Below are 13,441 nucleotides of genomic sequence, written 5' to 3'. Positions count from 1 at the left end.
ATAGCCCTTTTCAACTCCTTTTAGTGCCCTTTTTGTTGCCCTGTGCCTTTGTTTACCCATTTCTGGCCTCCTGGATATTGTCTCCTTCCTCCTTTCACTGTATTGAAACTTCATCCTTCAAGATTCAGCTGCACCCTCACCTTCCCTATGAAGCCTCTCCCCTCCCTGGAACTGACCACTTCTGCCTTTCCTGCCCTCTCTTGTGAACTGAATATTTATCAGTCTTGCTGCCAAAACACTGTATTCTATTTATTTGTTTACACTTGGCTCTTCAACTAGACAGGGAGCTTGCTGGGGGAAGGGATCATGTTTTATTCTTTTTTTTTTTTAATTCCTAACTTGTAAAACAGCGCTTGGCACACGTTCTTAAATTCTCGCAACAAAAAGATGGGAGGAAGGTTTGTATAAATGAATGTTAATGTGCTTTTAAACTGTAAATTACTATACACATGTAAGTTATTCTAGTTTCAGAGCCATCCCAATGTAATACATGAAGTTTGAAAGGCAAGTTTTTGGATAAACAGACTACTTTCTAGAAAAGGTAGAGGGGTTGGAGAAATGAAAAAAGATTATTTCTCAGGGCTGGGCGCGGTGGCCCACACCTGTAATCTCAGCACTTTGGGAGGCCAAGGCAGGTGGATCACCTGAGGTCAGGAGTTTGAGACCGGCCTAGCCCACATGGCGAAACCCCGTCTCTACTAAAAATACAATTAGCTGGGCGTGATGGCGCACGCCTGTAATCCCAGCTACTCGAGGGGGCTGAGGCAGGAGAATAGCTTGAACTTGGGAGGTGGAGGTCGTAGCGAGCCAAGATTGTGCCACTGCATTCCAGCTTGGGCGACAGAGCGAGACTCCGTCTCACAAAAAAAAAAAAAAAAAAAAAAAAAAAAAAAAAAAAACTGTAATGTGATATCAGAGGAAGAAGGGAAGTGGAGGAACCATAAACTAACCTATTTCTGGGCATCTCATAGAAATAAGGTAAACTCCCGGCCGGGCGCGGTGGCTCAAGCCTGGAATCCCAGCACTTTGGGAGGCCGAGACGGGCGGATCACGAGGTCAGGAGATCGAGACCATCCTGGCTAACACGGTGAAACCCCGTCTCTACTAAAAAATACAAAAATCTAGCCGGGCGAGGTGGCGGGCGCCTGTAGTCCCAGCTACTCGGGAGGCTGAGGCAGGAGAATGGCGTAAACCCGGGAGGCGGAGCTTGCAGTGAGCTGAGATCCGGCCACTGCACTCCAGCCTGGGCGACAGAGCGAGACTCCGTCTCAAAAAAAAAAAAAGAAAAAAAAAAAAAGAAGGTAAACTCCCAAGGGCGCTGAATTTGCCTTCTGTCTCAGTTCTTCTTTCTATAGCATGTCCCTGCTGAATGGTTATGTAGATCAGAGCTTCTCAAACTATTCATGGTGAGGGGCAAGTGTGTGTGTTTTCTTTCCATCGATCACACACTGATTCTTTTGCAAAATACAATTTAAAAAAGAATACCAGAAAAGTTAGAAGAAGAATAAGATGTACAAAGTACAAGCACAAATTTATTATTAGGTTGATATTAAATCATTCTGTAAACTACTGTAAAAAGTTTCTGCATGCTTACTTGATGTCTGTACTTATCTCCTTCTAGATCAGCAGCAAACAGTTTGCAAATTGGCTCCTGCCCACTTCCCATACTTTGAATAGGACCAAGTCAGATCTACTTGGATATCTACTTGGATATTTTCAATAACAGATATTACAAGGAATGAGAAAGTTAATTAGTGGAGGATGCTTGGGTGCAAATCTTATAATGGTAGAGATCTTAAGGACATAAACTGATTAGAAAATAAATAGGAGAAATTTTAGATCACAGAAAATCATTCAAATGGTGAAAAGCCCTTTTTTGTGTGTACTCTCTGCTCCTTCCCTCACCAAAGTAAATTCTTTGATCCTCTTGGAGAATAATTGTTTTCAGTACAAAAGTTTTAAATTGATCCTTCATAATTGTTAACAGTAGGGTAGCCATAGGTGCTGACATCAAGCCAATAAAATTAATAAGCAGCATGACAGGCTCTAATAAATTTCGTTGGTGTCCTTACTCTATCATTTCGGGCGCAGAATGAACTGTTATTATCACCAAGCTTCAAACCACTCATTTTGGCTATAGATGATTACAGCTGCGAATACAGGGCATGCTGCCATAGTTTTCAGGAACTAGTCTAGGGTTAAAGTATTATATTTAAAAGATGTGCTTATGATCAGTGGGGGGAACTAGTTATGACCATACAACTTTGATCTGTTTTCTAGAGTCATCTACAAAAATGTGGACTCCTCACGATCTGTTTTCTCAGTAATTTCTGAAAACAAGCAACTTTTAAAATTTAGTTTCTCTGTCATGGACTCTGAGGTTTTTGAAACTCTTTGAGCTGGCGATGGGCCATCGGTTGTTGGATGCAGGCCACGGTTCTTTGTCTGTAACCCCAGATGAAATTCTTTAAGCCCCTTAACTCAATCTTTCTCTCACATGAAGAATTTAGTATCAGGTTTCTGCAAATGAGCAAGCTTAACACTTGAAGTAAGAGAAAGGATTGTTCATTCTCTTTTTAAGCCCCACTGCGGAGCGTCTGAATTCAGCCAGGTGAATGTGGCTTGCGTCCGCCACCTCTGCCCCGCCCCTCCTCCTGCCATGCTGGTGTGGCTCATGCCTATCTACATCCTTCTGTTTTACTTTCTTAATTTTGTGTACAATATGCCCTCCAAAATGTCCAGCAAACTCTTAAGCTGCTATTAAATACAAACAGTCGCTGCACGTTGAGTATTAGTCCATCCTTTTGGACCATGTGTAATTTAACAGAAATATCGATGAATATATTTGTTTTGAGGGAGTGTAGGGTTTATATATTGTTCAAAATGTACCATTCTTTCAATTCTGGCCTCCATTTGTTTTTCTTTTTGGGTCTTTTTTGGGCCTGTCCTATGCAGGTACTCAAGCTCTTATGATTGTTCCATTTATAACAGTAAGGAGAGGGCCAGGCGTGGTGGCTCATGCCTGTAATCCCAGCACTTTGGGAGGCCGAGGTGGGCGGATCAAGAGGTCAAGAGATCGAGACCATCCTGGCCAACAAGGTGAAACCCTGTTGCTATCAAAAACACAAAAATTAGCTGGGCGTGGTGGTGCATGCCTGTAGTGCCAGCTACTTGGGAGGCTGAGGCAGGAGAATTGCTCGAACCCAGGAGGCAGAGGTTGCAGTGAGCCAAGATTGTGCCACTGCACTCCAGCCTGGCAACAGAGCAAGATTCCGTCTCAAAAACAAAAACAAAAAAACAGTAAGGAGAATAGGCCAAGCTATTTGGGGATTTTAATGCCAACTACTTTTAAATCTTTTGAATCTACTTTCTTATTGAGGTGACTACTTTCTTTTTTTCTTTTCTTTTTTTTTTTTTTTTTTTGAGACAGAGTCTTGCTCTCGCTCTGTCGCCCAGGCTGGAGTGCAGTGGCCGGATCTCAGCTCACTGCAAGCTCCACCTCCCGGGTTTATGCCATTCTCCTGCCTCAGCCTCCCGAGTAGCTGGGACTACAGGCCCCCGCCACCTCGCCCGGCTAGTTTTTTGTATTTTTTAGTACAGACGGGGTTTCACCGTATTCGCCAGGATGGTCTTGATCTCCTGACCTCGTGATCCGCCCGTCTCGGCCTCCCAAAGTGCTGGGATTACAGGCTTGAGCCACCGCGCCCGGCCGGTGACTACTTTCTTAAGAAGAAAAGTTGTTACCACAGAGCTTGTTTTGAAAAAAAGTTTATGAACATTGGTTTATGCGTGACAGTGATTTTAGTATGAAAGAACTAGAATGAAACCTAATTTGATGCAAACTGTGAAATGTGCTGTTTGAGAAAGTTAATGATGAAAGCCCTGCCTATTTTGCATTGGAGGAACCTAAAGAACATAAGAGAATGAAGGTGGATTAATAAAAGGTATAAGAAACAATTATCTAATGGTTCTTATATTTCAGCTTCTCCTTTCTCTAGCTGCATCTAAACACAACAGTGTTTGCTGTTGGACATTGGAATGCGGCTCTGGTGCTGGGATTTTCATGGTCTGCTTGACTTTTCACAGAGTTACTTCCTCTAAATGCCACAGATCGCCATGTTGCATTTGGGAGGGAGCCATACTTCATCGTTCAGCCTAGGGCAAGGACTGTATTTATTTTTTATTTTACGTTATTTCAGCTGTTTTCACTTTTTTCTTTATTGTGTTCCTGCTTCCTACAGAATCCTTTTTCAAGTCTTGCTAGGGAAAGGGGAACACTCAGTTATGAACTCTTTAGCACACACGGGGCAGAAAGCAGCCTTCCTCTTTCTCAGCAGTTCACATCTCTTCTAAGCCATGTCAGTTTAACCCACTGTGGGTCTGAATCCACAGCAGATCTGCCTGGGAGCTGTTTCTACGTTAAAACATACAAAATCAATTGAGAGTTTTTAGTGGCTCATTACAGCATAGTAGAGAGCATAAGTAAGTTATATGCTTATTTTTTTCACTTAAAAAAATAAGTTGGTATTTGAAAAAGAATTTGGTTCTATAGTTTAACAACAGATAGTTTTGTGACTTAAGGGTTATGTTTAAAACAATTCTGTCAGTTCAGAATTTTTATTTCTGGCTTTTCCCTATATGAATTTTAGAGCATGTTTCTATCATACCAATCAGTCGAAGAAACAGTGGATGATGTGGTTATAGCAAAACTGACGTTATGGGCACTGTGGTCCCTGTAGCCCCATCTAGGGAAGCTCTAATATATTTAGGGGGTAGATAGAATGTATACCATACTCTTTCTCTTTGCTAAAACTCTTCATTCTATAAATAGGTGAGTATTAGGGCCAGTAATAAGAGAGCAACTTTGTACTCTCAGAGTTAATGAGCATAATAGTATGATAATTACTTGAAACAGATATGAAAGATTCACTGGGCAGAATTAAAGGTGACTTGGAAAGGACAGGAGTGTTTAAGGCATCCTTCTCATTGATCTCACAGGATTACCTTGACTGCATCAGGGACCAAACAAAACTTCCCCTGGGGACCGAAGAAAGATCAGCCCTTTTTGGAAACATACAGGATATCTACCACTTCAATAGGTAAGTTCATATTCAAAAGATCGTTCTCCCATAGGAACATTATGAACATTTCTCAAATGAATGCAGCCTGAGAAACTTTACCTGTAAGCCCTGACTCAGCTTCATACATTGTTGTGCGCTATTATGTCACGAAGCTTTCTACTTAGAAGTATCCTTATTTCCTTATGAGTCTCACATGTATTCGATATTCTCTCGCTCTCCATCCTCCTGGCTCAGAGAAGAAACCTATTTGCCCTGGCGGGGCAATGACATCTTTTCTTCCACAATACGACATGAACAGGACATCCAAGAATATGTACTTGCTTAGTCTCCAGGATCCCCAGCTACACTGGATTTTCTATAACTTTTCTTCTACCTGGGGAGTGGGCTGGACACAGTAAACATACAATACATACTTCAAGTCATAACATACTAATGCAATTGAATTGATAATTTCAAATAATCAGTTTAATTAAAAATGTAAGTATGTAGCAGACACTGGGCTAGAAAATTAAAATAGTAAACAAGACAGAGAGTGAATAAATAAGTTATTTTATTAATGCTGCTTGAAAGAAAAGTTAGGGCCAGACATGGTGGCTGACACCTGTAATCCCAGCACTTTGGTAGGCCAAGGTGGACAGATCACTTGAGGTTAGGAGATCGAGACCAGCCTGGCCAATATGGTGAAACCCCATCTCTACTAAAAATATAAAAATTAGCCAGGTATGGTGGTGCGCACCTGTAATCCCAGCTACTCGGGAGGCTGAGACAGGAGAATTGCTTGAACCCAGGAGGTGGAAGTTGCAGTGAGCCAAGATTGCACCACTGCAGTCTGTCCAGCCAGGGTGACAGAGCAAGACTCCATCTCAAAAAAAAAAAAATAAAGGGAAAGACACAGTTAGTAGTCTGATTAAGAGCACAGAAGCTAGTGTACAACATACGTGAGTTTGCATCCCAGCAAACCCCCCTGTATGTGTTGGGTGAATCTTTAAAGGGAATGAAATTAACCCCTGTATGTCAGGTGTTTACTCAACTCCTTCTTCTCGCTGAGGCTCCCTGAGTATCCACACATACCTTACCTTCTCCACTTGTCCTTTTCCTCATGGCACTCATCAATTTCTAACATACTATATGATCAACTTTTATACTATGCCTGTTGTTTCTTTCCTCTCCACCCTAACTCACAAAACACTTACTCCAGAAGGACAGGAGTCTGTTTTGTTACTGTCTAAGTGTCTAAAATGGTGTCTGGCCCATAGGAGGCATCCAAACTTGTACTGAAGGAAGGAATGGAAATAATAGGAAAATGTCCCTCATATGGTTACGGTGAAGCTCCCGTGAACTGATAAACCTAAAGTGCCAGCACAAAGGAAGTACCAAAATATAAGCCCATGATGTTCTTGATTTTGCAATAGTGAAATCCCATTATAAAGTTCTGCAATGTCCTGTCATTTTATGACTCAGCTATAAACGCAAGCTCAGGCCTACCCATCTTGGCTTACTATAGTTGGTAAATGTGAGCTCCTTGAGGGCAGGATTCACATCTCCTTTGCCACCCTTGAATCCCAACACCTAGCACAAGCCTAACCTCTGGGAGACAGGTTGCTTGACTTGAAATGCTTATCCTTTAATTCTGAAAGCCTAGGTTGTAGCAAGTGTCAATGTTACCACAGAACTGTTTTCATTTGACGCAGACTTTGAAAAACAGTTTGTGTATTTTGCATCAGTATTTCTCAACCTGGGCTAACCACTGGAATCATCTGGGAAACTGGATCCTACCTTCAGAAATTCTGACTCGGTGGGACCAGAACATCAGAATTTTTCAAAGGTCTTCAGGTGTTTGGAATGTGCAGCCATGGTTGAGATACACAGTCTAGATAAAATAAACAAAATAAAAAGAAAATAGAGAGAAGGTGTAGAAACTGAATTAGAGAATCCAGAGTCTACATGTTCATTAGTAACGTGCTGGTGTGAAAGCCAGCCCTCATTGTGCAATCACTGATGATAAAATCCTGTGAGCCCCTGCATAGTTTCTCCTTCCAGAGCCCACTACTGGCCCTGTAACCCAGAAGGAAGCAAGAGGGCTAGATCCTGGGAGGCCGCTGGCCTAGGTCTTCTGTGGTTTGGCTGTGAGTTGATGGTAAGGCACATTTATAGAGTGCTTGCTCCATACCAGAGGCCATAGAGCTTTAGGTGCATTTTCATTTCATATGCATTATCTGAGCCTCTCTGACTCCAAACCCCAGGCATTCAGCCACGTGCCCTCTTGCCAGAGTGGAGCCTTGCTTCTCTGGTTCATGAAGTGTGGCTTACTCCAGGAGGGGCTCCTAATCCCTGGAGTTTAAATCTGTATGTGTCTCCTAATTTAAAGAAAGATAAGAATGAGGCCGGACATGGTAGCTTACACCTGTAATCCCAGCACTTTGGGAGGCCGAGGTGGGCAGATCACAGGCTGGCCAGCATGGCAAAACCCTATCTCTACTAAAAATACAAAAAAAATTAGCCGGGCATTGTGGCACATGCCTGTAATCCCAGCTACTTGGGAGGCTGAAGCAGGACAATCACTTGAACCCAGGAGTTGGAGGTTGCAGTGAGCCGAGATCATGCCACTGCACTCCAGCCTGGATGACAGAGTGAGACTCCATCTCGAATGAATGAATGAACGAACGAACAAACGAGTTAGCAAGAAGTGATCTTTGCAGTGGACCCCAATCTGAAGAAGTTAGGTGGTGACTGAGATTTACATTCCTGAATTACGTCTCTGTTCTTTTCCCTCTCTTTTTTTTTTTTTCTCTGAGGCACAGTTTCACTGTATCACCCAGGCTGGAGTGCAGTGGTGCGATCTCGGCTCATTGCAACCTCCGCCTCCCGGGTTCAACCAATCGATAGGTGTGTCAATTTCAAAGATACACCTCTCTGGCAAATCTGTGCTTGGGGCTTGAAATAATAACTTTCAGCTTCTGTTAGTTCAGGTCCAAGTTTTTCAAAATAATATAATAATACTGTGACCAACTAGGCAAGACTTAAATTTAAATTAAAGAGGGCATAAAGAAATGGTATTATGCTGGCCTGAAAAATTCAACTGACTAGGTTTCTTTTTTCAGTGAAGATTTCCAAAATACAGAAAAGCACAGAAAGACATTGTGTCAGACAGTCGGGTGTGGCTCATGGGAGTCTGTCATATTACTCCTTTCTTTGTGCCTTATTTGCTTTAAAATTTGTTTGAAGCATAAAGACATTATAAACAATATTGAATCCAGTTATATCCCCTTCCCCAGTCACATTCCGCTCCGTGAGGAACAGCACACTGATGTGTTGGTAAACCAGTTCTCCAGCATGGGGAAAGGGGAGGGAGGATCTGGAATTTATAATGTTTTTTGATTTCTGTGGTATAAACACTCCCATCACAGCAGATTTCAAGTTACTAACACAACATCACTGAACATGGAATTAAGAAGAGATGTGCAGAATTGGCTCAGGGAAGCTAGTGTAATCTGGCTTAGTACACAACTGTGCTGGAACTGCCATCCAAAACTTGGTGTTTCCCTCCCAAGCATGGTTTTGTTGCCATTACTATATATATGAGTATTTATTTAAAATGTGTAACATGCTGTGGGAGGCCCAGGTGGGAGGACTGCTTGAGCCAAGGAGTTTGAGACCAGCCTGGGCAACATGGTGAAATCCCATCTCTACAAAAAATCAAAAAGTTAGCAGGACATGGTGGCACATGCCTGTGGTCCTACTACACAGGACACTGAGGCAGGAGGATCACTTGAGCCCAGGAGTTTGAGACTGCAGTGAGCTATGATGGCACCACTGCTCGCCAGCCTGGGCAACAGAGTGAGACCCTGTCTCAAAAAAATAAAAGAAGTCACCTGCACCTATTTCAAACATGGCATACATGGTGTCAACTTATAGGTGATTTTCACTCAACATTGTGTTTGGGATTTATAGCTCTAGTTCATTTAATTGCTATGTATTATCCATTGGTGATGATCTGTCTCTGCATTTTGCCAGTTGCATTAAGACTGAGCGTCTTTTCTTGTTGGCCAATTTTCTTTCTTCTGCAGTTTTCTGGCTCATATCCATTGCCCGTTGTTCTATTGGGATATTTCTTTTTCTTATTGTTATAGAGGAGTTCTTGATGAATTCTGGCTAGTGATCTTTGCAGATTATGTGAGATGTAAATATCTCCTACCATGAGACATGCCTTTTAACTTTAATTACGGTTTATTTGAAAATAAGTTGTATAATGTGTAAGTTCAACTACACTAAGTATACTTTTTATAGTATGTAGGTTTTATGTGTGTCCTTTCCATCTGAGGGCATAATATACTCTTTTTTTCTCTAAGAGTCTTAAAATTTTGTCTTTCACATTTGTCCTTAATGTGCCTAACACTGATGGAGGCATGGTGTGTGGTAGGAAATCTAAACTCTTATTTTCATATGGCTAGCCACTGTTTTGAAAAGTACTTCTCTCGGCTGGGTGCGGTGGCTCACGTCTGTAATCCCCGTACTTTGGGAGGCCAAGGCAGCTGGATCACCTGAGGTTAGGAGTTTGAGACCAGCCTGGCTAATACAGTGAAACCCTGTCTCTACCAAAAATACAAAAATTAGCCAGGTGTGGCGGCAAGGGCCTGTAATCTCAGCTACTCAGGAGGCTGAGGCAGGAGAATTGCTTGAGCCTGGGAGGCAGAGGCTGCAGTGAGCCAAAATTTTGCCACTGCACTCCAGCCTGGGTGACACAGTGAGACTCCATCTCAAAAAATAAAAATAAAAAGACTTACATGGATGTGTGGGTCTGTGTTCTCTTTCACTGGCCCGCCCATTCTTGTCCCATACTACACTGTTTTGATGATCAAGCCCACATGTGTTGCTCTTCTTCAACACTGGCTTAGCTTTTCTTGACTCTGCACTGTCAAGGAATTTTTTTTTTTTAATTTGTTATTTCTTTGAGCTACTCTATTGGGATTTTTTTTTTTTTCTTTTTTTTTGAGACGGAGTTTCACTCTGTCTCCCAGGCTGGAGTGCAGTGGCCGGATCTCGGCTCACTGCAAGCTCCGCCTCCTGGGTTTACGCCATTCTCCTGCCTCAGCCTCCCTAGTAGCTGGGACTACAGGTGCCCGCCACCTCTCCCAGCTAGCTTTTTTTTTTACTTTTTAGTAGAGACGGGGTTTCACCGTGTTAGCCAGAATGGTCTCTATCTCCTGACCTCGTGATCCACCCGTCTTGGCCTCCCAAAGTGCTGGGATTACAGGCTTGAGCCACCGCACCTGGCCTCTATTGGGATTTTTATTGAAATTGCATTAAATTTTATAGATTAATTGACAGAATAGACATCTTTACTGTCATTCCATCCATAAACATATGTCTTCAAGCAAGCCTTTAAAATTTTCTTTAATGTTTTATAATTTCTCCATCACATTCATACATGTAACTTTTATGTTTTTTTAATACATGTGACTTTTAAAACTTTATTCCTAGATGCTTATAGCTTTTGATGTTATTTGGACTAGAACATTTTTTCTATTGTTTAAATTGGCTATTATTCTCATCTAGCAATGCTTTTGATTTTTATATGTCAAAACTGTAACAAACTTTCTCAACTTTCCTGTTCTAAGAGTGGTTCATAGATCTCTTGGATTTCTATGTAGACAATGATGTCTGAAAACGAGGAAGCTTTTTTGTCATCTTTTACAATTCTTCTACCCTTTATTGTCTTTTTCATGTCTTATTGCTTTGGGCAAGTCTTCCTATACAATATTGTTCAGACGTTGGCATCCTTATCTTCTTTTTGGCATTAGCAGGAATGTTTTGCCCTTAAGTGTGATGTTTGCTATGGATTGAGACAAACACTTTTCCTATTTTGCCAAGATTTTATTGTGAATATTGAATTTTATTCAATGTTTAGTGTGCCTTTAATAAAGTTAGCACATGATTTTACTCTTTCTATTCATAATGTGGTAAATATTAATAGGGGATCTGATTTGAATCATATGTAACATTACTAGAATAAACCTACCCAGTCACGATGTTTTGTATATTTAGGCACTGATTAGTTTGATTTTTTTTGAGACAGAGTCTCTGTCATCCAGGCCAGAGTGCAGTGGCGTGATCTTGGGTCACTGCAGCCTCCATCTCCTGGGTTAAGTGATTCTCCTGCCTCAGCATCCCAAGTAGCTGGGACTACAGGCACATGCCACCACGCCCAGGTGATTTTTGTGTTTTTGTAGAGACGGGATTTCACCGTGTTGGCCGGGTTGGTCACGAACTCCTTGATCCACCCACCTCAGCCTCCCAAAGTGCTGGGATGGGAGCCACTGTGCCCAGCCCAATTTATTTATATTTTTAAAATAATTTTTTCAGGCATGTTATAAATGACAATAGTATATAATTTCTTTCCTTGTCCTATCTTTGGTCAGTATTGGTATATGACTAGATTTAAATTGCTATTTCACAAAATATTCCATCATGAAACGTTTTGGAATACAATTGAAAATTTATTTTTGTGTACTTTTTGATACCTAAATATCTCTTTCTCTTACCATCCCTATGATGACCTAGAAATTTAAGTCTCTGGTTTGGTGTCTGGAATAAGTAACCACAAGGTCAGGAAACTGGGTTAGTCAAAAGAAACCACTTTCCTCATTTGAGTCAGCCCCCAAAAATCCAAAAACGTGTTTTATTGCAAACCAAAAAAGAAATGCCAAGTTTTAAAAAGAAAGTACCCCTCTCTTGGAATACAGAAATGTTACCTAAATGGTAATTTGAGCCTTTCTTTAAGAATGAAGACTGAGAAAATAAAGATCATTCCTCCATATTGAATGTCTGATTTTAGACATTCAATTGTTTCTTAGGAGATTAAAATCATCTAAGCTCTCTCCTTCCCTCAGGAGATCAGAGTAAAACCTTCCATTTACCTTCAACTCTTTTCTTTATTCAGTATACCTATGTTGAGTCATTACTCTGCATGAAACCCTGGACTAGTCTAATAGTGTAAGGATGAATGACACCATTGTACAACAGAGGCAATAAGCCACATAATCAAGGAAGGAACAGAATGCTTTGAGAATGCTGAGGAATGTGCAATTAATTTTGTCTGAGGGGGACTTTACAGAGCAACTAACACATGTCTAAAGACAAAAGAAATTCTTTGGGCCACGCTTTTTCTTCCCCTTGCAATGTAATTTAGGGAGTGAAATCATGGGATTCGTACAACAGCAAGGCAAAGGAAGGTGGAATCATTTTCTTTTTTAGTGCATTTTCATACCACCAAAATGTCTGACTTCTGCACAATGGCAGAGATATTTTTGCCCACACTTTTTTCAACTGGACTTTTCTAGAACAGTGCCTGGGAAGTATGAGTGAAATTATTGGAGTAATTTCTCTTCCGTGCATACGTGTCTCTGTGGACGCAGTGGGTTAAAACGCCAGCTGACTAGGCAATGGGAAAAGGAAGTGCTGCTCAGACCGGAAGGGGAGGGGCCACATCCTTGAATCTCTCTCAGTGTAAAGCAATAGAAGATTCAAGGTCATAATACAATTCCTGCCTCAAAGTTCACATCAGGGGTCGGAAAAGCTTCACATGGGATATATTCTGTAAAAGAGAACAGTGCTTCCTCTCATTTCCCACCCAACTAAGGGACCTGAGCTCAAGTAGGAAATTTTGTAATTGTTTTAACCGTCCTACTCAAAAAGGAAAAAATATTTAAAATAATTACTCAAGGAAAAGAGAAAACATCCAAATCCTGAAGGCAAGATGACTCGTTGAATACAAAACACAATCTGTGAGTTATTTCTTACTCCTAGTGCACATGTGGGGTTGCTCATTAGCTACACTGATGCAGTCCTGGTGCACATGTGCAGTTGCACATTACTCACACTGATGCAGTCCTGGTGCACATGTGCAGTTGCACATTACTTATGCTGATGCAGTCCTGGTGCACATATGCAGTTGCAGATTACTCACGCTGATGCAGTCCTAGTGCACATGTGCAGTTGCACATTACTCACGCTGATGCAGTCCTGGTGCACATATGCAGTTGAAGATTACTCACGCTAATGCAGTCCTGGTGCACATATGCAGTTGCAGATTACTCACACTGATGCAGTCCTGGTACACTTGTGCAGTTGCACGTTACTCACACTGATGCAGTCCTGGTGCACATGTGCAGTTGCACATTACACTGATGCAGTCCTGGTGCACATGTGCAGTTGCACATTACTCATGCTGATGCAATCCTGGTGCACATGTGCAGTTGCACATTACTCATGCTGATGCAGTCCTGGTGCACATGTGCAGTTGCACATTACTCATGCTGATGCAGTCCTGGTGCACATATGCAGTTGCAGATTACTCACAC

At 41.7% G+C, this 13,441-nt stretch overlaps 1 protein-coding gene across 7 annotated transcripts in view; it reads left to right on the top strand.

Moving 5' to 3' along the window:
• Positions 1-13,441, top strand: part of PLEKHG1 (pleckstrin homology and RhoGEF domain containing G1) — a 245,373-nt gene that overhangs the window by 165,143 nt on the left and 66,789 nt on the right. For all 7 annotated transcript variants that reach the window (XM_008007562.3, XM_073022357.1, XM_073022356.1 and 4 more), the window contains one exon: positions 4,999-5,099. In XM_008007562.3, the coding sequence (XP_008005753.3) occupies positions 4,999-5,099 (101 nt within the window). The remainder of the gene's footprint in view (positions 1-4,998; positions 5,100-13,441) is intronic.

This window comes from Chlorocebus sabaeus, chromosome 13 (genome assembly GCF_047675955.1).
Source record: "Chlorocebus sabaeus isolate Y175 chromosome 13, mChlSab1.0.hap1, whole genome shotgun sequence".
In the NCBI taxonomy this organism is placed as follows: domain Eukaryota; kingdom Metazoa; phylum Chordata; class Mammalia; order Primates; family Cercopithecidae; genus Chlorocebus; species Chlorocebus sabaeus.
Note: the sequence above shows the minus strand (reverse complement) of the source record. Positions and strands in the feature narration are given on the sequence as shown.